The sequence below is a fragment of the Muscardinus avellanarius genome (assembly GCF_963383645.1).
Source record: "Muscardinus avellanarius genome assembly, chromosome: 7".
Lineage (NCBI taxonomy): Eukaryota > Metazoa > Chordata > Mammalia > Rodentia > Gliridae > Muscardinus > Muscardinus avellanarius.
Genome location: NC_137793.1, coordinates 70,440,498 through 70,464,194, shown reverse-complemented (window position 1 = coordinate 70,464,194; position 23,697 = coordinate 70,440,498). Strand labels below are relative to the sequence as shown.

The following is a 23,697-nucleotide window of genomic DNA, read 5'->3' as shown; positions in this document are numbered from 1 at the left end:
ACACAATCACAACTTGCCATAAAGGTAGAAATATATATTTTTAATAAAAATGACTTTAGTTTCTCTAAATTGGCATTATACATTATTAATATACGTTTGAATTTATGAGAGGAAAATTGCAAAAGATAGAAAAAAACAAGCTAATTTACCTCAGGGGCAAAGTCAGCAACATGACTCTTCTCTTTCTCTAATGCACCTTGAGACACAAATATGGGAAAATAGCAGTTTTCAACACCAAGTTTCTTGATCTCGGCATCAAAAAAGTTCTTGATGGATTCCCAAATGGAATATGCCCAGGGACGAAGGATATAGCAGCCACTTACATCATAGTACTCAATCATTTCTGACTTTGTGATGACCTTTTTAAGAGAAAAATAAAGCCTGTAAAGCCTAAAATGAGTCAAAATTAAATATATAAGTGTATTAAGTGGCAAGAATCTATATGATCAAAGTTTCAATTTGGAGGCTTCCTAACTGTTGGCATATCCTCTTAAGGTGGAAAATTTGAATGAAAGTAAAACAACTGGGCGTGGTGGCCCACGCTTGTAATCCCCACACTTGGGAGGTGGAGACAGGAGGATCGCGCATGTTCGAAGCCAGTCTCACTGGCTTAAGAGACCCCGTTTCCAAATAAAAATAGATCGGGTGGGAGTGTAGCCCGGAGGTAGAAGGGTTTCCAGGAACCCAGTACCACCAAAAAAAAAAAAAAAAAAGTAAAACAGACCTTCCTATCCTGAGAAATATATTTAACAGGGCTCTTGACAGAACATATAATGGTTCTAAACTCTTAAAAAGACTTGAATTCCAATCTTGCCTATGCTTACCCTTTTTCTGAATAGACTAGTCCCTAATCCCTTTACCTTCTCATGGGGGGGGGGGGAATAATGACTATCCCATAGGGCTACTTTTCAACTCAAATAATTTACTGGATCATGCTATGAAAACTTTAACATGTTAAAAGACTATGCTAGTCAGGCGTGGTGGTGCACGTTTGTAATCTCTGCGCTTGGAAGGCAGAGACAGGAGGATGGCGCAGTTTCGAAGCCAGCCTCGCTGGCTTAAGACCCTGTTTCCAAATAAAATATAAAATGGGTCTGGGAGTGTAGCCCGAAGGTAGAAGGGTTCCATCCTCAGTACCACACACACACACACACACACACACACACACACACACACACACACACAAAAAGACTATATTAGGAACTGGGCGTGCTGGTGCACACTTGTAATCCCAGCGTTTGGGAGGCTGAGATAGAAGGATTGCACAGGTTCAAAGCCAGCCTCCGCTACTTAGTGAGGCTCTCAGCAACTCAGTGAGACCGTTTCCAAATAAAATATAAAATAGGTCTGGGAGTATAGCCTGGAGGTAGAAAAGCCCCTGGGTTCCACCCACAGTACCACCAAAAAAAAAAAAAAAAAAAAGACTATGCTATATATTAAGAGGTACCATATATAATTTACTATTAACTTTTATCTATATTTTAATTATAAAGCAGCTTTTGAGAAATTTAAAACAGAAAGCCAATTAAATATAAACTCACTTGAGAATACCAATCAGCAAGATTTTCTTCTTTTTTTGCTTCAAGACCCAACCTGCAGATATTTAAAAAAAAAACAAAAAAATATGAATCCCTTCATTTAATTGCTTTTAGGCTGTGTCTTAAGTCCATTCTCTCTGTTCTTAAACAAAACACTTGAGACCGAGTAATCTATAAAGAAGCTTATTTGGAACATGGTTTTAGAGGCTGAAAAGTCCCAAGAGCATGGTGCCCGTGTCTGTGCAGCATCTGTCAGGGCCTTCTTGCATCACCCTAAGGTGCAGAGGGATCACTTGGAGAGACATGGCATGCTTGCTAGCTAGCTCAGGCCTCTTCCTTCCCTACGAAGCTACCAATGCCATCATGAGGCCCCACTTTCACGACTTCAGGTACTCTCAGTTACCTGCCATGGGTCCTACCCCCAAATGCAATTAACACAAGAATTTGGGGATTAATTTCCCAACACACATACTTCGTGGGGACACATTCAAACCACAGCAGGTTGAATTGAAAATAAACCCCTCACATTCAAATGATTAGTTTTTTCTTTAACATCAGTTATTTCTAATATTTATATATTTTCTATATTTGCCCAACATATATATATATATATATATATATATATACGCGCGCGCGCGTGTGTGTGTGTGTGTGTGTGTGTGTGTGTGTGTGTGTGCTGAGGGCTGAATCCAGGTGCATTCTACCTCCGATCTGGCTGAATCCAGGTGCATTCTACCTCCGATCTACACCCCCAGCCCAATTTTGTGTGTGCATATGTGGGGTTGGGGATGGAACCCAGGAGCTTTCTACCTCTAAGTGCAATTTTGTATTGTTTTAAAAAAGGGTCTAAGTTGCAAATGGCCTCACTAAGTAACTGAGGCTGGACACGAACCCAGATCCTCCATTTCAATCTCCCAAATATTGGGATTACAAGCATGCAACACCATGCCCAGCTCATGATAATATTTTTAACCTAGAAAACAGTTCAATTTCTCTTAAAATGTGATAAGATATGATATGCAAAACACTAGCAAAGAAAATCTAACAAAAGGTATGATTTTAATGCAGATATCTATTTTTACAAAGTACTTTTTTTGTGTGTGTAGTTGAACTCAGGGGCTTTCTACTCCAGAGTCACAACCTCAGCTCTATTTTTTTGGCGGGGGGTTCAGTTCTGGTGACTGAACCCAGTGGTATTCCACCTCCAACTATACCCCTGGTCCAATTTTATTTTTTATTTTGAAACAGGGTCTCACTATGTTGCAGAGGGCTTCACAAGTTCCTGAGACTGGCCACAAACCTGTAATCTTACTGTCTTAGCCTCCCAAGTACTGGGATTAAAATCGCGTACCACCATGCCTGGCTACAAAGTTCTTTTCAAGGTAATATATTTATAAAGACAGAACGTATTCACATATATTCTCCACTTAAATATAATCTTTTGACAACCTCAAGCTAGGTAAAATTACAGCTAGTAAATTAGTGTAACAGTAAAAGTAACGCATAAAAATCAACAGATATCCCCAAACATACACGTGGGTCCACACACATACACACTTATATTTTAAATATTTTTCTTTCAACTATAGCAAGTAAATGTTTTAGAGACAGATGCTTATAAAATACACTAGATCTGCAATGAAAAAAAAACTATTCCAAATAATAATGAATTGAAATATTATAATTATTCAGAGAATTATGGTCTCATTACCCCACAGAAAGATCTACCCATTAATCATTTTTTATTATACACATACAGACTACTTTGTAAAAAAAAAAAAAGTTTTTATTGGCTTAAATTTTTAATGTTTTAGCCAGGCATGGTGGCGCACACTTATAATCCCAGCGCTTGGGAGGCTGAGACAGGAGGATTGCACAGGTTTGAAGCCAGCTTCAGCTACTGAATGAGGCTCGCAGCAACTTAGTGAGACCCTGTTTCCAAATAAGTATAAAATAGGTCTGGGAGTATAGCCCGGAGGTAGAAAAGCCCCTGGGTTCCACCCCCAGTACCAAAAAAGAAAAAAAAGAAAAAAGAAAAAAAAAAAAATTCTCTACTGTTGTACTGACACACCTCAGCAAAATGACTACAGGAAACCTAGCCCTTTTACAAGCAATAAAGGTAAAAGGCAAGAAGACCTACTCTCACTATTCTATAAATCTGATCATCTACTCAATATATACACACACCAAAAGAACTCTTATATTCTCGTAAGAATATATGTGTACGATGAGATGTGGTGATCCACGCCTGTAATACCAGTACTTGGGAGGCTGAGATAGAAGGATTGCAGGTGTTTGAGGACAGTTTCAGCAATGTTAGAAAACTCCCAGTGACATAGTGAGACCTTGTTTTAAAGCAAAAACAAAAAAGGCTGGGGATTATAGCTTGGAGACAGAACGCCCTTGGGTGTAATCTCCAGATCGATCGACCCCCCCACACACACACACACAAGAATATGTATGTATGGTGTGAAATGAGAGGCAATGGAACTTAAAATTCAATTAAACAGATCTAAACCAAGGTTATCACTGGGTATGGTGGCACATGCCTATAATCCTACACTTGGGAGGCTGAGATAGGAAGATAGATTGCATGTTCAAGTCTAGCCTCAGCAACTCAGTGATGCCCTCGTGAGACTTTGTTCCAAAATAAAAAAACAAAAATAGTGCTTGGATGCAGCCCAGAGATAGGACATTCCTGGTATTCCCCAGTGCTGAATAAATGAAAAACAAAAACAAAAAATAAGGGTACCTCAATGACAGTATTTTCTTACTAGCCATTAAAGGAAACTTACTGCATCACAAAGTTTGCCCTAATTTTGGGATGGGGATTTATAAACAGAAGCACATTATTTAAACATGTAGGAAAATCCTGAAAGAAACAATGCACTGCTTTTTTTCAAACCAAGTTTGTCTAATATTTAAACTATCAATTTTTAAATCCTATTGTGAAGGAAGTTATTAGTTCCCATGAAAGATTTTTCACTTGAAAAAAATCTGCTTAAGGTACAAAACAATGCATAATTAGGCTACAGAATGTGTTAAAAGGGAGGAAAATAAAAGGAACACTCATATATAGTTGTATTACTTTTTCAATGGTTATAGGAAAAACTAGTATAGGTGAGTATTCCTTATGCAAACACTTGAAACCACAAGTGTTTCAGATTTCAGAGTTTTCAAATCTTGGACTATTTACATAGACTTTACCAGTTGAACATCCCTAATAAGTTTTTAAGTTAAGGATGTTCAACCTGTAACAGTGGTTAACAATTCACTTCAAAAATAGAGGAAACTAGAAAGATGGGAAGCAAGGAACTTACAGTCTGAGATTTTTTCAACCAAGCAAATGAACATGTTATCTAGTTTAAAAGTTAAAAAAAAAACCCTGAAAATTAACAGAAATTATCTGTTTACACAAAGTGTTAGCATTCTGTGAGTATTTTAAAAATGATCTAAGGTAATCCCAGCATTTGGGAAGCTGAAACAGGAGGATCGTGGTCTGTGGACGGCTCAGCTACTTAGTGAGGCCCTTTGCAACTCAGTAATAACCTGTTTCAAAATAAAGAATAAAAAAATAGGTCTGGGGATGTAGCTCGGAGGTAGAATACCCTTGGTTTCCATCTCAGTACCACATTAAAAAAAAATATGTGTGTGTGTGTGTGTGTGTGTGTGTGTGTGTGTGTGTGTGTATGATTATTTCGAAACTCTGCTTCCCTTCACGTGGAATTTCCAGTTTTATTACCTGGTTTGTTTCTTAGGCCCTTGCCCTTCTCCTCCAGCTCCACCTGATGACAGCCCACTCCCGTGGTTTTTAGAAGACTCTTTCCCTTGGCCATCATTTTGTTTCTGAGGCTTATTCTGCTTTTCAGATTTATTTTCTTTTTCTTTCTTCTTCTTATCTTTGTCTTCACCTCCAGTGGCAGAGACAGGCTTATACTCTACTCCTGTTAGAGACTTGTACTTTGCTTTCAGCTGAAGCAGTTCTTGTACAGCTATATCTACTTGATCCTTTTGTGAAACAAAAGAAAATGGGAAGATAACACTTAATTTAAATGACTAAGTATATATAAACATATAAATATATATATAATATTTATAAATTTATGTTTATAAAAAATATGTATTTTTTTGCGGGTCTGGGGATGAAACCCAGGGACATTCTACCGCTGAGCTATACCCCCCGCCCTCTTTTTTATTCTTTATTTTGAAACAGGGCCTCACAGAGGGCCTAAGTAGCTAAGGCTGTCCACGAACGGCAATCCTCTGGTCTCAGCCTCCCAAATGCTGGGATTACAAGCGTGCGCCACCACGCCCGGCTTGTCTAAGCTTATTTATACAAATACACCCAAAGCTGTATAAGCAGGTTTGCAAAGAGGCAGGGAATTGTGGAGTGGGGCAGAAAATTTTAAATATACTAACTACTGAAAAAAATAAATATAAATAGAAACAGAACTGTACAAAAGAATGACTGGAAAATAGCATCCATGACACACTATACAAACAGTAGTCAGTAGCTACATGTGGCTATAAATTTAAATTAAATAAAAAATTCAGTTCTTTAGTTACAACAGTCACATTTCAAGTCCCCCCTCTGGCTGTATGTGGCTAGTGACTACTGCACTGAACAGTACTGTCATGTAATTTCTACTATCATAGAATATTCTAGCTGAATGTGGTGGTACATGCTTATAATCCTAGTACTTGTGAGACTGAGACAGGAGGATTGCAGGTTCATGGCCAGCCTCAGCTACCTAGTGAGGCCCTCCGCAACTTAGTGAGACCCTGTTTCAAAATAAAGAATAAAAATAATAGGGCTAGGGACGTAGCTCAGAGGTAGAATGACCCTGGATTCAATCCCCAATACCACCCACACCCCCCCACACACACAAACACACAAAGAATATTCTATTAAAAAGCAATAAAATTCAGAATTATGGCTCTAATTCCATTACTTGGAAGGATAAGACAGGAAGAATACAGGTTCAGGGCCAGTGAGTAGTAACTTAGTAAGATCCTGTTTCAAAATAAAAAGTAAAGTCGTGTGTGGTGGCACACACTTAAAACACCAGTATTGCCGGGCGTGGTGGCGCACGCTTGTAATCCCCATGCTTGGGAGGCTGAGACAGGAGGATCGCACAGGTTCGAAGCCAGCCTCAGTTACTTAGTGAGGCTCTCAGCAACTTAGTGAGACCCTGTTTCCAAATAAAAAAATATAAAATAGGTCTGGGAGTATAGCCCAGAGGTAGAAGGCTTCTGGGTTCCACCCCCAGTACCACCAAAAAAAAAAAAAAAAAAAAAAAAAAAAAAAAAAAAAAAAAACCACCAGTATTTGGGAGGCTGACACAGGAGGATTACACGTTCAAAGCCAGCCTTGGCAACTTAGTGAGGCTCTCAGCAACCTAGTGGGACCTTGTTTCCAAATAAGTAATAAAATCAGGCTGGGTTATAGCTCAAAGGTAGAATGCCTCTGGGTTCAATCCCCAGTACCAAAAAAACTTAAAGAAAAAGTAAGCCAGGTGTGGTGGCACACACTTGTAATCCTAGTACTTGAGAGGTTGAGACAGGAGGATTGTAGGCTCATGGCCAGCTTCAGCAACCTAGTGAGGCCACGTGCAGCTGCGTGAGACCCTGCTTAAAAAGTAAAAAATTTAAATAAATAAATAAAAACAGGGCTGAGGGAGGACTGCAAGTTTGGGGACAGCCTCAGGGAATGGTGAGACTTCCATCAACCTAGTGAGACCCTATTTTCAAGATAAAAGAAAACAGGACTGGGAGGAATAGTTCAGATGTAGAATGCCCTGGGTTCAGTACCTAGCATCACAAATAAATAAATAAGAAGATAAGAGCCATTAAATTACATTAAATGAACATTTTATAATTATATAGATAACAATGATCAATTTTCTATTACAAGTGGCTAATCTTCAAAACCTAGGACAACTTACTGTTTCCATACACATGACTGTGAACAACAAAAAAATCCTACTTTGTAAAGATAATAGAATTAACCAAATTGTCCCAGAGCTCAAAATCAAACCTGATATTTGAGACTGACAGAGCTTTAGCAGAATACTCAAACAAATATTAAGGGTCTACATTGTGCTCGGCACTTTTGGGTTTGGGTCCTTTACTCTTTGAATCTTCGTGATTAGAGGAAACAAGACAATTTAACAAACTAAAATACAGTATCTTTAAGTACTATGTCAGGGAAGAGTAGTCATATGAAAACATACAGTCTGAGGAAGAATGAGAAAGAAAAAAAATCAAGTTTCTCTAAAAAGGTGTAATTGAGAAATGAATTGTGAGGAGAAGGTAGATTTGATGGGAAGAAGTACTCCAGGCAAAGAAAACGGTGTCAACTGTAAAAACAAAAATAGCACAAAGGAAATACACACAAACCTTAGAGACTTTTTCCGCTTTAAGTTTTCGAACTACTTCTCCTTGAGAAGCTACTTTGTCAAAAAGTACTTTGGCTTCTGGTGTTTCTGGCCCAGAAGGCTCAGAGTTTCCCACAGGGCTTGAATCTGAACTTTGAGATGATGGGGGCTGCCCAGGTACGTAGTCCTTCCCAGTTTTCTCTTTATACTCAGCTTTCAGAGAGAGTAAGCATTCTACAGCTTCATTTACTTTAGCCTGAAATAACAGAGGCAAAGAGATACTTAATATTTCCTAAAATTTCTGAAATCTCCAATGTCACTTTAAAATCTTTATTTAATAAGTACAGTCAGCCCTCGGTATCTGTAGATTTGTCCAAAGATGAACAATATTCAAAACATAACTGCATCTGTATTGAACCTTTATAGACATTTTTCCTCTGGTCATTATCCCCTAAGCAGTACCACCACTTAAATGCATTGTATTAGGCCAGGCGTGGTGGCGCACGCTTGTAATACCCACGCTTAAGAGGTGGAGACAGGAGGATCGCACAGGTTCAAAGCCAGCCGCGCTGGCTTAAGAGACCCTGTTTCCAAATAAAAAATATAAAAATAGGTCTGGGAGTGTATCCTGAGGTAGAAGGGTTTCCAGGAACCCCAGTACCACCACCACCACCACCACACACAAAAAAAGCATTGTATTAGGTATTGTAAGCAATCAAGAGATTATTTAAAGCATAAAATTGGGCTAAGGATTTACCCCAGTGGTAGAGCATTTGCTTCACATGGATGATGGTATCCCATGCTTGTAATCCCAGTGTTTGGGAGGCTGAGACAGGAGGATCCGGGTTTGCAGACAGTCTCAACTACTTAGTGAGGCACTCAACAACTTAGTAAGACCCTGTTTCAAAATAAAGAATACAAAATAGGGTTGGGGGTGTAGCTCAGAGGTTGAATGCTACTGGGTTCCATCCCCAGTATCACAAAATAAATAAATAAATAAATAAATAAATAAATAAATAAATAAATAAATATTTTTTAATTAAATGAATGGCTTTACCTATACAAATCTACAAATCTTATTTTCCTTAGCCTATTAAACAGATATTAACTACAACATTGAAAAAAATGAAGTTTGGACCCAAAGAGTAAACTAAAAAAATAGTTATATAATAACTAAAACATAATAACTTTAGTTACATAATAACTAGAGAATAGTTATAGCAGTCTTTTAAAAATTTACAATGAAGCCAGGCATGGTGGTACATGCCTAGAATCCCAGTACTTGGGAGGATTGCAGGTTCGAAGACTACCTTATTAAGAATTGAGACCCTATTTAAAAATAAAAATAAAGCCGAGCGTGGTGGCACATGCTTGTAATCCCAGCATTTGGGAGGCTGAGACAGGGGGATCATGGTTTGAGGACAGCCTCAGCTACTTAGTGAGGCTCTTTGGAATTCAGTGAGACCCTGCTTCAAAATAAAGAATAAAAAATCGGGCTTGGGGTGGAGCTTGGAGGTAGAAATGTCCTTGGGTTCCATCCCCAATACTGCAAAAAATAAAAATAAGAGCCAGGTGTGGTGGTGCACTCTTATAATTCCAGTGTTCGGGAAGCAAAGTCCAGAGGATCACAGTTCATGGACAGCCTCAGCTACTTAGTGAGGTCCTTCGCAACTCAGTGAGACCCTGTTTCAAGAATAAAAGAGACTAAACCGGGCGTGCTGGCACAAGCTTGTAATCCCCGCGCTTGGGAGGCAGAGACAGGAGGATCGCACAGGTTCGAAGCCAGACATATTATATATTAAGTGCTTTACATGGATTATTTTACTCAATTCTCAAAACAATCCACATTTTAAAGAGAAAGAAACAAAACAAAGCTTACAAAGATCAAGAACTTTATCCAAAGTTACACAGCAAGTGGAAATATTAGTGTTTAAATCCAGTGTTTAATCCAGATGCTGGGATCATGACCATTTTGGTTGGCAAAGCATTACAGACAGTATGAGAAATGATCTAAATGTGTTTTAATCTTAACATGTCATAAAAACTGCTTTCAAAGCATATTACTTTCAATGTCTATACTGGCATACATCTGCAGAAGTGAAGGATAAGGGGAGGAAATAATCTCATTGAATAGGTAGTTTTCAGTCACACACTTGTAATCCCAGCACTTGAGAGGCTGAGACAGGAAGATCACAGATTTGACATGAACCTCTGCAATTCAGCAAGACTCTGATTCAAAAAATAAAGAGGACTGGGTGTATAGCACAGGGGTAGAACATCTCTGGGTTCAATCCTCACTATAGCCCTTCACACACACACACAAAATAGCTAGTTTTCTGTATTAATAGGCATTTACAAAAGCAAAGTGAATGGTCTACTGTTCAGCATATTATACAATAGAAGAAGCTTAAGGAGAATTTGCTAATAGATTTTAAGTTCTTAATGGACAAAGAATGATTTAAGCTTATCTAATATATGTCACTACACAAACACACATAAAAGTTTGGTAACTGGTGTAGATTAATAAGCAAAATATTACCTAAATGAAAACCTTCAGTACAGGTTTCAGATTGAAATTTGAAGTAAACAAACATAATATTTAAATTATAATTTAAAACTGGGAGATGTAAAAACTAGAGAAGTAGAAGAGATTTCACTTGGTAACTTTCAGAATGACAAGTACTCAAATAGCTATTCTTGTAGCAGCCACTAGATGGAAACATTCCTCCATAGGAAGAGGAGAACAGAAAGAAAGCAAGCAAGCAAGCAAGCAAGCAAGCAGATTTAGTTTCTTAGCAATTTAAAATAGTAAGAATAGGCCGGGCGTGGTGGCACATGCTTGTAATCCCTATGGGAGTGTAGCCCAGAGTTAGAAGGGTTTCCAGGAACCCCAGTACCACAAAAAAAAAAAAAAAAAGGTAAGAATAGAACTTTTCAAAATGGCCTGGATATCTGAATCTCAATTAGAAATTTGTGTTTAGCTTAAATATACCTAAACCTCCAAGAAAGAGCCCAATCACTAAACCCTGATCCTGGCAGCTAATACAGCACAATATCTTTGGAGTCAGACCTGGGTTTGAACACCTGCTCCGCTACTTATCAACTAGACTGTGTAATTTGCCTACCTAAATTACAGCGCAACTGCTACTTTTCTCAGACACAAACCAACTAATGCATATTCCTCAGATTTTTCATGGAGGATTTATAAGCTGAATCTGCACTAAGTAGCAAATACAGATATAGCAGGAGCCCACTAAACACAAATTCCCAACATGAAAGAATGAATTCATTTCTTCTTAGAATTCCCCCCAATCCCACCTTTATTTTTTTAACCTGAGAATTCTTTAAAGTTGTTTGGGCTGGGAGTGTTGGACAATGGCTTTCTATAACAACCTGCTTACTGGTGAGTGGGGAATAGCAATATTTCTTTCTCTGATAAGATGTGGTGTGGGTTTTAAAACCAAAAGCAATGATGCAAAAGAAAAAAGTCACGATGGGAATAGTGGCACATCTGTAATCCCAGCTACTCAAGAAGCTAGGGGAGGAGGATTTTGAGTTTGCAGCTAGACTGGGCAACTTGGCAAAATCTGTCTGGAAATAAAATAAAAATACTGCTGGGGGTGTAGCTCAGTAGTAAGAATTTGTCTACCATGTGTGAGGCCCTGGGTTCAATTCCTAGTACCACAAAAAGACAAATAGAGCAAGAAAAGGCTGAGACTAGTAACTTTAAAAACCAACCTTTCTTTATGTTTAATGGTTACCTTCCTTAGCACTAAACATGGTATAATAAAATTAGGTATTTTTGTGGGAAAATGGAATGGTAAAGAGGCTTAGACGTATTAATAATATAAAATAAGCACAGACTTGCGTACTACATAATAATGAACTAGTAAAACTATAACTCTCCAGTGCTTCTTCTAATGCAGTGCCCACTACCACCTCCTCTAATGAGAAACAAATCAGTCACAATTTCAATACAGGGTTTGCAACTTCAGAGAGTTGCTTTCATATTTCTCACTGATTACTAAGACAAGCAAATAAAGTAATATTCTCTGAACATCACTGTTGTAAGGATTAAAAAGCCTATATTACAGCATTTCATGTAAGCTAAATAGTAGTTTCATGACCAATAACTGAGTTTATTCTCTAAAAAAGAGAGTACATTTACTATTGTTAGCATTCAGAGAAAAAGTGCAAGCAGTAATTTGAAACAGATATGCTATTTTTAGGCATTGAAAAAAAAGTAAATTAAACTAAACTGAAATCAGCTAGGCTCCGTGGCACACACTTGTAAGTCCAGCTACTCGGGAGGCTGACACAAGAGGACCCTAAGTTTGAGGCCCGTCTAGGAAACTTAATGAGACTGTCTCAAAATAAGAAACTTTAAAAAAGGCTAGGGATGTAACTCAGTGGTAGGTGTCAACTGGGTTCAATCTCCAGTACTACAAACTAAACAGAAGTCAGATTTCTGTATTATAGTTATTATCAACAAAATATCTAGTAAAAATATATGCATACTTGCCAAACAAATTTAGATACTCTCACTCAGAGGTTAAATTTTCATTACCTCAACAGTGCAATTTCATGAAAGCATGAAATCCACTAACTCTATAGGATGAGGGGTCTGACTGACTGTGGTTCCTACTACAACGTGACCAACAAGCAGCACAGAATCTCAATGTATTCTCCCAGAATAAAGAAATATGAAGACCACAGCCCTTCTCCAGTGACCTCTAGGAAGGGGTCCATAGTTAAGTGTTCAACATATAGAGAGCAAAATTATCTCATTCTCACTATATGGAGGGAAATATCAAGGATTTATATCCTAAACCAACACAGCTTGAAGCTTTATTTCTTAAAGCAAAGCTTTCTAAAAAGATAACCATGGCTCTGCAGTACCTCAATAGCCTCACTAAAGATAAAAGAGGAAAGATTTCTCATACTTCAAAATGGAAAAACAGGAAAATACTAACTCTCGGGCCAAAAAAATCATTTTTCTCTCATTAGGAGAGGTCAAATGTTCATGAATGAAAGTACTTTAGGTGACTGGTGTACTAGTATTGGGAAGAGGTTTTAAAATGTATTAATGTACCAGTACTGGGAAAGAGTTCCAATTCTGAAAATATATGGTTTGTACTAGAAAAAGCCAGGACTGGCAGGAAGGAGGGACTTGTAATTTACATTTCTAAAGAGAAGGAAAGAAAGCCTGAGCCAAGGAAGAGGCGGTGGCCTAAGGGATGGAGAAAATCCCAGATCCAGGAGAAGCAATTTCACACATCTTGGGGGATGGAACAAGAGGTGTAGAGGGCTGTGTTTGGAGACTGGGCCACCCCAAATCTGGCTGGAGATAGCAGAAAACTGGGCTAGAGATAGGGCAGCATATCTACAGATCAAAGGACCTGCCGCAGAATTGATCTGGATAAAAACACTCAGTACACTGGAGTTCTTTGGTATATTCAGGCGAATTGCCCCCTTGTGCCACTCTCAGGCACAGGGCTGTAACTATCTCCTGTATTTCTATCTTCTTAATAAACTTCTTTAAATCCTCAGCAACTGCCCAAGCTATGCATATTTATTCTTAGCTTAGGATAAGAATCTGCGGGGTTTTTTTTTTTGGTCGTTTTGGGTTTTGTTGTGGTTTGAGGGAAAGTGTGTCCGGGACCCTAGCAGGAGATCCCGGGAACAGTTTCCCCACAACCATATTCTCCCAATCCATAACATCAGGGTTTTCCATTTGATTGCTAGCAACTTGCAAAGGAGCTGAGGAGCTTGCAACTTCAAGTTACTCTTTCTCCAACCTAAGCCCCAGACTCTGACCAGCCAACCAGTTCCCTGAGTCTTAGAATAACCAAGCCAAGTGCTGTGCCATACCTTTCTGTGTTAAAGTCATGGTACTAATTCTACAGTTTTTGGCAGCTCATCAAGAACTAAATTTTATCTAGTTGTAGCACTATTTATTTGATCGCATTTTAGAACTATGTTCTATTCGAGTAGAACTATCTATCTTTAAAGTCTTGCTTATCACAGATACTATTCCTTTGTCTCTCAAAACAAGGAATCCCATTCCACACTAGATACTACAACCCACTTGGCTAAATGTTTTCCTGAAGGAGACAAAAAAAATAAATAAATAAAATTTATACTTCAGTCAAAATTTGGTATCATTTCAAGGTTCTGTGAAAACCCTGAGATCGAGCCGGGCGTGGTAGCGCATGCTTGTAATCCCTGCGCTTGGGAGGCTGAGACAAGAGGATCGCGCAGCTTCAAAGCCAGCCTCAGCTACTTAGTGAGGCTCTCAGCAACTTAGTGAGACCCTGTTTCCAAATAAAGTATTAAATAGGTCTGGGAGTATAGCCCGGAGGTATAAGGCCCCTGGGTTCCATCCCCAGTACCACAAAAAAAAAAAAAAAAAAAAAAGAAAAGCCTGAGATGAGATAGTCACTGGTTGATAACTTTAACAACCCATTCCATTCATTATATTTTGAATTCAGCTGGCACGTTCCTATCTCTGTCTTTACAGATGCTATGTTCTATCCCAGAAGTTCTCAAAACATGATTCCTGAGGCAGCAGCATCTGCATGATTTAACAACTTTTTAAAAATCCATTTTCACTGCATACTAGACGTCAGGGGGTAAGACTCAGGTATTTGTTTCAGCAAGCCCTTCAGTAATTCTGATGCACAACAGAGCTTGAAAACCATAGTTCTGGCCAGGTATGGTGATGCTTGTTTGTAATCCCAGTACTTGGAAGGCTGAAACAGAAGGATCACAGGTTTGCGGCCAGCCTCAGCTTCTTAGTGAGGCCCCCTGCAACTCAGTGAAACCCTGTTTCAAAATAAAGAATAAAAAATAGGGCTGGAGTTGTAGCTCAGAGGTTGAATGCTACTGGGTTCCATCCCTAGTAGTGAAAAAAGAAAAAAAGAAAAAGGAAAACTATGGTTCTACACTTAGAATATCCTTTCTCTGAACTTTTTGTCCATTTAAAGGCTTCTCCTACTTTAGGATTATGTTAGGAAACAAAGGGGTTTCTGGGAATCAAATCCAAGACTTCGTTCATGCTAAGCATATGCTCCACCAATGAGAGACATCCCTGCCCACAAGTAGTATTTTAAATAACCTGTATGAAGTGTTTTCTACTCCCCTTCTGCTTTAGACTATAAATACTTCTATCAGTTTATACATGTCACACAAGATTACATTCACATCACACAAGAATACAGTAAGTTTGTATGCTTCTTCCCATGCCACATCCTCACACCCATAAGCTTATTTTCAGAGCTTGGCACCCAGGGTATCTGTAATTGTTGACTGTCTTATTAAAACACAAGTCAAGAAGATAAGACTGCCCAAAGCAGCTTGAATTCCTGTGCTTACTAACAGTGCTGCAGAGGCTTACTCCCGCATACTGACCTTAGGGGCTTTTTCAGCTTTCAGCTTTCGAACCACCTCCCCTTGGGCAGCAACTTTATCATACAGAGGTTTAATTTCCAGACTACTTGCTGGTGGTTTAGAAGAAACATTCTGTAGCACTGCAGCAGGAGGATTTCCAGGTTTATATTCCTGGCCAGTTTTCTCTTTATATTCAGCTTTCAAGGTCAGCAGTTGTTTTACTGCTGCATCTATATCTTCCTTTGCTGCTTTCTTGGCTTTTAATTCCCGCACCACATCCCCTTGAACAGCCACCCTGTTGTAAAGGACCAAGGAATCCTCGGATGTAGCACAAGCATTATTCACAGAAGGTCTTTCCTTAACAGGAACAGTTATCTACAAGAAACAGAAAACCAAAAGTAAAGTAAGTAATTTATGTTAAATGTCTTCCCACAAAACTGTATCAAACCAATTCTTTCAAGTTAAAAATAAAAAATTTTAAAATTCAAGCCCTTCAAAAGCTTAAATAAACAATCTCATTCATAAAAACTAATCCTAATAAAAAGATGACAGACATAAAAATATTAATCTAGTTTTTCTTACTTTTTAAATTAAAATTTAAAATTAAATTTTAGACAGGTGTGGTGGCAGACCACTATTGTAACCCCAATACTTGGGAGGCTAAAACAGAAGGATCACAGGTTAGAGACCAGCCTCAGCAACTTAGACCCTAAGCAACCTAGCAAGACCCTGCTTCAAAACAAGCAAACAAACAAACGAAAGGCTGGGTGTAAATTGGAGGCAGAATGCCTCTGAGTTCAATCCTTAGTACCATCAAAAAGAAAAGAAAAAAGTTAAATTTTAAAAATCTTGTTAAGATGTTTTAAATTTTATCTGAAAGGATGATGATAACACAATTGCAAAAAATCAGTCATTGTCTTCCTTCAGTCTCAAATGTACGAATGATCAATTATTTCAGACTTATCTATAAACAAAGTCAATATTCACCTCATTTTTTGTGGTTTCTACTTTGGCCTTTTCCTTTGACCCGGACGTTGGCATTTCCTTTGTATGTCCATCAGGAATGTATATCAAAATGCATGGGGATTCTTTACAACTATATGGGCTAAAAAAATATATATGTATATATAAAAGGTTTGTTTGAACAAAATGATCTAAACAAGTAAAATTTAATTCCTAGATAAATTCAATGACAGTTAATATTTTTCAAAGTATAAATAATCCATTCTCTTACTGTTCAAATCAGAGGCTTTTCAAAGTAGTTTAAAAACAATAATAAGTACATAAATAAAAATTGGCAGCTCTTATTATTATTAATTTCCAATTTATAAACTTTCATATGAAAACAGCTAAGTTTAGGGCAAAAGTGTATCTATCCTTCCTGCCACCAGAGGCAGCACTAGTGGATGTGTTACTCTTGACTTAAAGGAAATACATCTGCATACCACATATAATCTACTTAGAAGCAAAACATTAATTTTATGAGAACCTTTCAACTCTAAATGGTACTTTAACTAGCAATATTCTGCTTCCTCTGAAACTATTCATAAGCAAAAGATTTCTGCACATTTGGTGGTAAAAGCTACCAGGTGAAAGGGAAAGAAGTAATTTGGTAACAACAGGATCACACCCCAAAAAATTAATTCTTTGAAAATATACTATTTGAAACTGGTATGGTAGCACACACTTGTAATCCCAGTACTTGGGAGGCTGAAATGGGAGGTTCACAAGTTTGCAGCCAGCCTCAGCTACTGAGTAAGGCCCTCAACAACTTAGAGATTCTGTTTCAAAATAATTAAAAAATAGGACTGAGGATGTAGCTCGGAGGTAGAATGTCATTGGGTTCAATACCAGTACTGCCAAAAAAATAATAATAATAAATAAAATATATATATATATATATATATATAGATATATATGTTCAATCCTTTTATAAAAATGTACAACCATCACTATGTAATTTTAGAACATTTACATTATACATCAAAAAGAAAACTACCCAGTTACCTCACTCCTCTAACCCCTGGTAACTATTTATCTTTTTTCTATGGGTTTGTTTTGTTCCTAGACATTTATATAAACAGAATCATATAATATGTGGCTTCCTTCAATTTATATAACATTTACAAAGTTCAATGAGGTTGTGGCATGAATCAGTATTCCATTCCTTTTTCAGCTAATGCATACTTTGTTGTATAGATGAACTACATTTTGTTTATGAATTCAATGGTTAATGGACATTTGAGTTTCTACTATTTTGCAATCATGAATAATGTAGCCGTGAGCATTCACATACAAGTTTTTGCAAAACTAACGTTTTTATTTTTCTTGAGTGTATATGTAGGAGTAGAATTCATGGGTCAAATGGTAATTCTATGTTTACCTTTTGGAGGAAATGCCAAATCACTTACTAATGTGGCCACAGCATTTTACAATCCTACCTGCGATGCATGAAGAGCTCTCTATGTACTCTCCAACACCCACTACTCTCTGTTTTGTTTTGTTTTAGCCAATTCAGTGGTTACAAAGTGATATCTACCTTTGTTCTTGATCTGAATTTCCCTAATATCAAATGATGTTGAGCATTTCCTCATGTGCTTATTTAACCATTTGCATATTGCTTTGGAGTATGTCTATTTAAATCCTTTTTCCATTTTTAATTGGGTTATTTTTCTTTCTGTTGTTCAACTGCAAGAATTCTTTATTTTGGATACATGCCCTTTATTAGATTATATGTATAAATATTTTCTCTCTGTGAGCTGTCCTTTCATTTTCTTAATGATGGTCTTTGAAACCTAAAATCTTTTAATTTTCATTAAATCCAATTGACCTGTTTCTTCTTTGGTTCATATGCTTTAGATGTTAGATTCTTCATCAAAAAAAGCAATGTCAAAGTTATATATATTTACTTATGTTTTCTTTGAACTTTTATATATGTCTTTCATACATTTTGAGAAACTTTTATTTATGTGTGAGTTAGGGATCCAACTTTACTCTGTCCTATGACTCTTCAGTTGTTTCACCACCACCATTTTTTTTTTTTTTTTGGTGTGGTATTGGGGATGGAACTCTAAGGCATTCTACCTCTGAGATACATCTACCAGCCCTATTTTTATTCTTTATTTTGAAATAGGGTCTCAATAAGTTGCAGAAGGCCTCACTAAGTAGCTGAGACTGTCCATAAACCAAGATCTTCCTGTCTCAGCATCCCAAGTACTAGGATTACAAGTGTGCACCACTACATCTGACTCTCCAGCACTATTTGTTAAATAGTTCAACAACTTGTAGAGAATAAACCTAGAGTGTACTCTGTTACTTTAGTTAGTGGTACCACCACTAAACAATGAATAATAACTCCACTAAGTACAAGGCACTGTGCTGTGCTGTTTCCACACAAGATACTTTTTTGACTAAAAGCAATGTGATACTGAGAAAGTAAGAAAAAAGCTAATTGCTATAATGAGCTTAAATTCTAGTGGTAAAAATAAATAGATCAATAGGAAGTTTCAACAGTGTGTGATAAATATTCTACATAGGAAGATGACACATACCATACAGACACTACAGGTTGGGTACCTTTCCAGGCTAGAAGAATGCAAAGTGCTGGAGAAAGCAACATTTGGAAGGTTACTGAGATGAAGTTAAAGAACTAAAGCCATTCTATGAAGAGTTGCAGAGGTTTGAAAGTACTCTATGCTTCTGGAAAGCCCCTGCAGTCCAGTTTGAGATCTGGGTGAGGTAAGCTATAATGGGTATGGCTCAAGTAGGTAGCAAACCCATAACATAAAAATCTTGCATTTCAAATGAAAAGTTTAGGTTTTCACTCTGAAATTAAAAAATTTTTTTCAGCAAGGAAGAACTGTGCTAAAAAAGTTACTATGAAATTTTCAGACTGATGTCCATGTGAAAAACAAATTAGGAAACAACAAAATTAGCCAGGTGTGATAGCACATACTTGTAATTCCGGCACTTGGAAAGCTGAGACAGGAGGATCACAGGTTCAAAGCCAGGAGGCTCAGCAACTTAGTGAGACCTTGTTTCCAAATAAAAATAAAATAGGGCTGGAAGTGCAGCTCAGAGGTAGAAGACTCTGGGTTTAATCCTTAGCAATACACACATAAAAAGGGTGGGAGAAGGGGCATCTTAGAAATTATTAAAATAAAACTATCTGTTGGTAGCCGGACGTGGTGGCGCATGCTTGTAATCCCAGCATTCAGGAGGCTGAGACCGGAGGATCGTGGTTCTTGGACAGCCTCAGCTACTTAGTGAGGCCCTCTGCAACTCAGTGAGACCCGGTTTCAAAATAAAAAATAAAAAATAGAGCAGGGGGTATAGCTCAGAGGTTGAATGTCCCTGGGTTCCATCCTCAGACCCACAAAAAAACAAACAACAAAAAAAACCCTATTTGTTGGTGTTGATGCTGTAGGAGAATTTTTGCTTGGCATGCATTCAGCTTTGGGTTCAAGTTCCAGAATCTTCTACCTTTAGGTTTTACCTCCAACCCTATCTTTTTTGGGGATGGAACCCAGGGGCATTCTACCTCCAAGCTCTACCTCCAGACCAATTTTTTATTCTTCATTTTGAAACAGAGTCTAACTGAGTTGCAAAGGGCCTCACTAAGTTGCTGAGGTTGACCTGAGCCAAGATCCTCCTGTCTCAGCCTCCCAAATGCTGGGATTACAAGTATGATCCACCATGCCCAGTTCTATTTTATTTTTTATTTAGAAACAGGGTCTTGCAAAGTTTCTAAGGCTTCAAACCTAGGATCCTGCTGTCTTAACCTCCCAAGCACTGGGATTACAGGTGTGTACTACCATATCTGGGTAAACATTTTCGCTTACATTTTGGTCATAATTATTTACCTAACAGGTTCATAAGGTTGATCACATATGAAGAATCCTCTTCTCTGAAGTTGTATAATGTCTCCTTTTTTCAAATCCTTAAGGCAGGGATCCCCTAGCATTAGTTCTTCATGCTATAAAGATAAAACCAAAACATACTTTATCAAACTAGAGCACTGAGACCACTCTAAAATGAAAGCAGTTTTTCCAATAACTGGAATATTTTCATTAAAAACAAAAAATGCTTTAAGTTTACTACTTAAGACACAGAGTGAAAGAGTGATGTGTTAAAGCAAATAAATGATCAGCCAAGTACCCTAATGTTCAACTGAAGTAGGTGGATTGCATATGACCAGCCTGAGCAAAAGAGAAAGACTCTTGTCTCAAAATTAAATAAATGACAATCCAGTTTATCACATCTTTAAAAACTAAAATTTATAAACTGGCAGGCCTTAGAAAAATCTTTATTTCTTTGGAGGTCCTATGGAAATCATTTCCTCGCCACAAATATTAAATACAATGGAAGAAGCACACACTAGACCTGAGAGGCTTACTAGCATAGAAAGCACAGCAACGCTGCAGTCAGGGAGCACCTATACCATACAGCAAGCTGATTTAACCTGTGTTTCACTTTCTGTCATTTATAAAGAATATTATTGTTTTACATCTTTTTATTTAAATAAAATTCTAGGCATTTTCCATTTTAATTGAGAAACAAAATATCTAAAATTAATTTTTAAAATGCTAAAAGAAAAGTGTATGTAACAGGGAGCAATGGACTGTGGTTTCTCTTAGGTTACCTTACTGTTCTTGTTGACATACTGCTTAAAGTCTTCATCTTTTCCTAGCACTGGCTTTGTAATCAAGTGCTCATAAGTGACACAGATTGCTGGAATAGGAAGAGCACGTGTAGTTTCAGCAAGCCACGTGATCTTTGTGGTTTTCTTATAGTCTCTGTTCTCCAAATTCAATTTTGCATCAAGATATAAAATTTTTCCATCTGTATTTCTAAGATATAAAATTGAAAACTAGTCAAAGAAAATAAGCCATAACTTACAAATTTCTAATTTTGTTCTATAATGCTCTTTTAAAAGAATTATCTCGTTTTATAAAATTGAAAACTAGTCAAAAAAAAATAAGCTATAACTTTTACAAATGTCTAATTTTGTTCTATAATGCTCCTTTAAAAGAATTATCTCGTTTTATAAGTGTATATTTGAGTTTCTAATATATATGCATATATTAGATGAATAAAATGTAATAATCCACTGGACAACAGATCCATATACAGCTGATGAGAAACAGAAACACACTCATGAATTTAAAGTCCTCTGCATTAAGCATTATAAAATCCCAAATACTACATTTTAAAAAATCTAAGCCGGGTGTGGTGGTACATGCTTATAATCCCCGCGCTTGGGAGGCAGAGACAGGAGGATCGCGCAGGTTCGAAGCCAGCCGCGCTGGCTTAAGAGACCCTGTTTCCAAATAAAAGTATAAAAATAGGTCTGGGAGTGTAGACCGGATGTAGAAGGGCTTCCAGGAACCCCAGTACCACCAAAAAAAAAAAAAAAAAAAAAATCTAATAATTATTTGCAATCATGTATACAGACAACATAAATAAGATTACATAGATAAATCTCTCTCTCTCTCTCTCTTTTGTGGTACCCGGGGGCGGGGGGCGGGGGGGATTCTACCTCTGAGCTAAAACCCCAGCCCTATTTTATTTTTTCATTTGGAAACAGTGTTTCACTAAATCACTGAGGTAGGACTTGAATCTGTAATCCTCCTGTCTCAGCCTGGAATATTTAAGTGCTCAAATAAAGGATTGAGCCACCATACCCGGCACATAAATAAATCTTTTTTTTTTTTTTTTGGTGGTACTGGGGTTCCTGAAAACCCTTCTACCTCCGGGCTACACTCCCAGACCTATTTTTATACTTTTTTATTTGGAAACGGGGTCTCTTAAGCCAGAGCAGCTGGCTTTGAACCTGCGCGATCCTCCTGTCTCTGCCTCCCAAGCACGGGGATTACAAGTGTACGCCACCACACCCGGCCTTAAAAATCAAATTAATAAGTACAGCATACTACATTAACTAAAAAGTTAAATTCATCATTAACATATACCAATTGATTTAAAGTAAATTTTAGTAGAAAGTTATACACACCCCCCCCTTGTCCAAAGGATCCTCCCTTTAGACAATATGAGACAATAAAAAGAAACTCTGAAATACTAGAACTACTTTTTTTATCTAGATGTAGTAACTTATAACATCCCAAGTAAAACACATCCTGATAAACCTATAAATAAACTGAAATTTATATTTTTAAAACATGTGTCCAGAATTAGTAGTGTCTATACCTGGGAAGATTTACTAGTCAGCAACATGACTAGATTTGAATTAGGGAATATTTAATAAGTAAATAAATGTAAAATATTTTTCTTCCATATATATATAAAAAAATAAAAAAGTACTTACTTGTGTATTTTAGTAATGTTGATGTTGCCCCAATTTATAAATGTAACCATCTCACCCTCGGAAAAAGTCTCTGCATCAGCACCTTCAATGAAAACCTTAGGGCTATACCACACCGGCTTCAAACCAACATCAGGATTCTGAATGATAAAAGGAAAGGAGAATGTTGGTTGAAGCAACATTCAGTAAGCAACATTTGCTTACTGAACACAGTAAGCAAATCTATTCCTTCATTTCTTTTATTCTTTAACTAGACAAAAGTTTTCTGTATTACTATACTGTTAAATGTCCATTGCTGTACTAGAAAAAAATGCTTTACTTTTCTGCCATCTACTTGTTTTAACATAAATGTGTTCTTAATTCTGTTCTTAGCATTTAAACAGTACACATCTGTTAGGAAAAACTCTCACAGTAGCCTCAGAGAAGAAATTTTCTTTAATCCCAGCTCCACAACATAGGATCTAACCCCGAAAGTCAATGTAGTTAAATGAGGCATCCAGCCTGAGATTAACTAGTAGTTGCTTAACAATAAGTAGTGCTTAGTAAAGTAATTTAGGCTATCTGATCACAACTGCATTTTAACAAATACTCTTAAGTTTTATTCTGCTGGGCGTGATGACTCATGGTTGTAATCACAGCATTTTGGAGGCTGAGACAGGAGGATTGCAGGTTCAAGGATAGCCTCAGCAACTTTGTGAGGCCCTTTACAACTTAGTGAGACCATTTAAAATAAAAAATAAAATGGGACATACACACACAGCACAACTCAGCAACTAACTTAATGAGACCCTGATTCAAAATAAAATAGGGCTGGGGGTGTAGTTTGGAGGCAAAAGCCCCTGGGGTCAATCCTCAACACCAAAAAGAAAAAAAATTTTTTTTATTCTTACTATCCAAATTATAAAACATTGAGTAAGCTTCACATTTGTTTTTGTTTTTTGGCGGTACTGGGGACTGAACCCAGAGTCATTTTACTCCCTGAGTTACACCCCCAGCCCTATTTTTTATTCTTTATTTTTAAACAGAGTCTCACTGAGTTGAAGAGGGCCTAAGTAGCTGAGGCTGTCTGAGAACT

General features: G+C 37.4%; 1 protein-coding gene across 2 annotated transcripts in view; it reads right to left on the bottom strand.

Moving 5' to 3' along the window:
* EPRS1 (glutamyl-prolyl-tRNA synthetase 1) overlaps window positions 1-23,697 on the bottom strand; it is a gene marked incomplete at both ends in the record, with an annotated part of 82,517 nt that overhangs the window by 22,370 nt on the left and 36,450 nt on the right. For both annotated transcript variants that reach the window (XM_080699260.1, XM_080699261.1), the window contains 9 exons: window positions 150-359; window positions 1,542-1,593; window positions 5,281-5,546; window positions 7,938-8,171; window positions 15,326-15,679; window positions 16,292-16,409; window positions 20,167-20,279; window positions 20,946-21,153; window positions 22,626-22,762. In XM_080699260.1, the coding sequence (XP_080555386.1) occupies window positions 150-359; window positions 1,542-1,593; window positions 5,281-5,546; window positions 7,938-8,171; window positions 15,326-15,679; window positions 16,292-16,409; window positions 20,167-20,279; window positions 20,946-21,153; window positions 22,626-22,762 (1,692 nt within the window). The remainder of the gene's footprint in view (window positions 1-149; window positions 360-1,541; window positions 1,594-5,280; window positions 5,547-7,937; window positions 8,172-15,325; window positions 15,680-16,291; window positions 16,410-20,166; window positions 20,280-20,945; window positions 21,154-22,625; window positions 22,763-23,697) is intronic.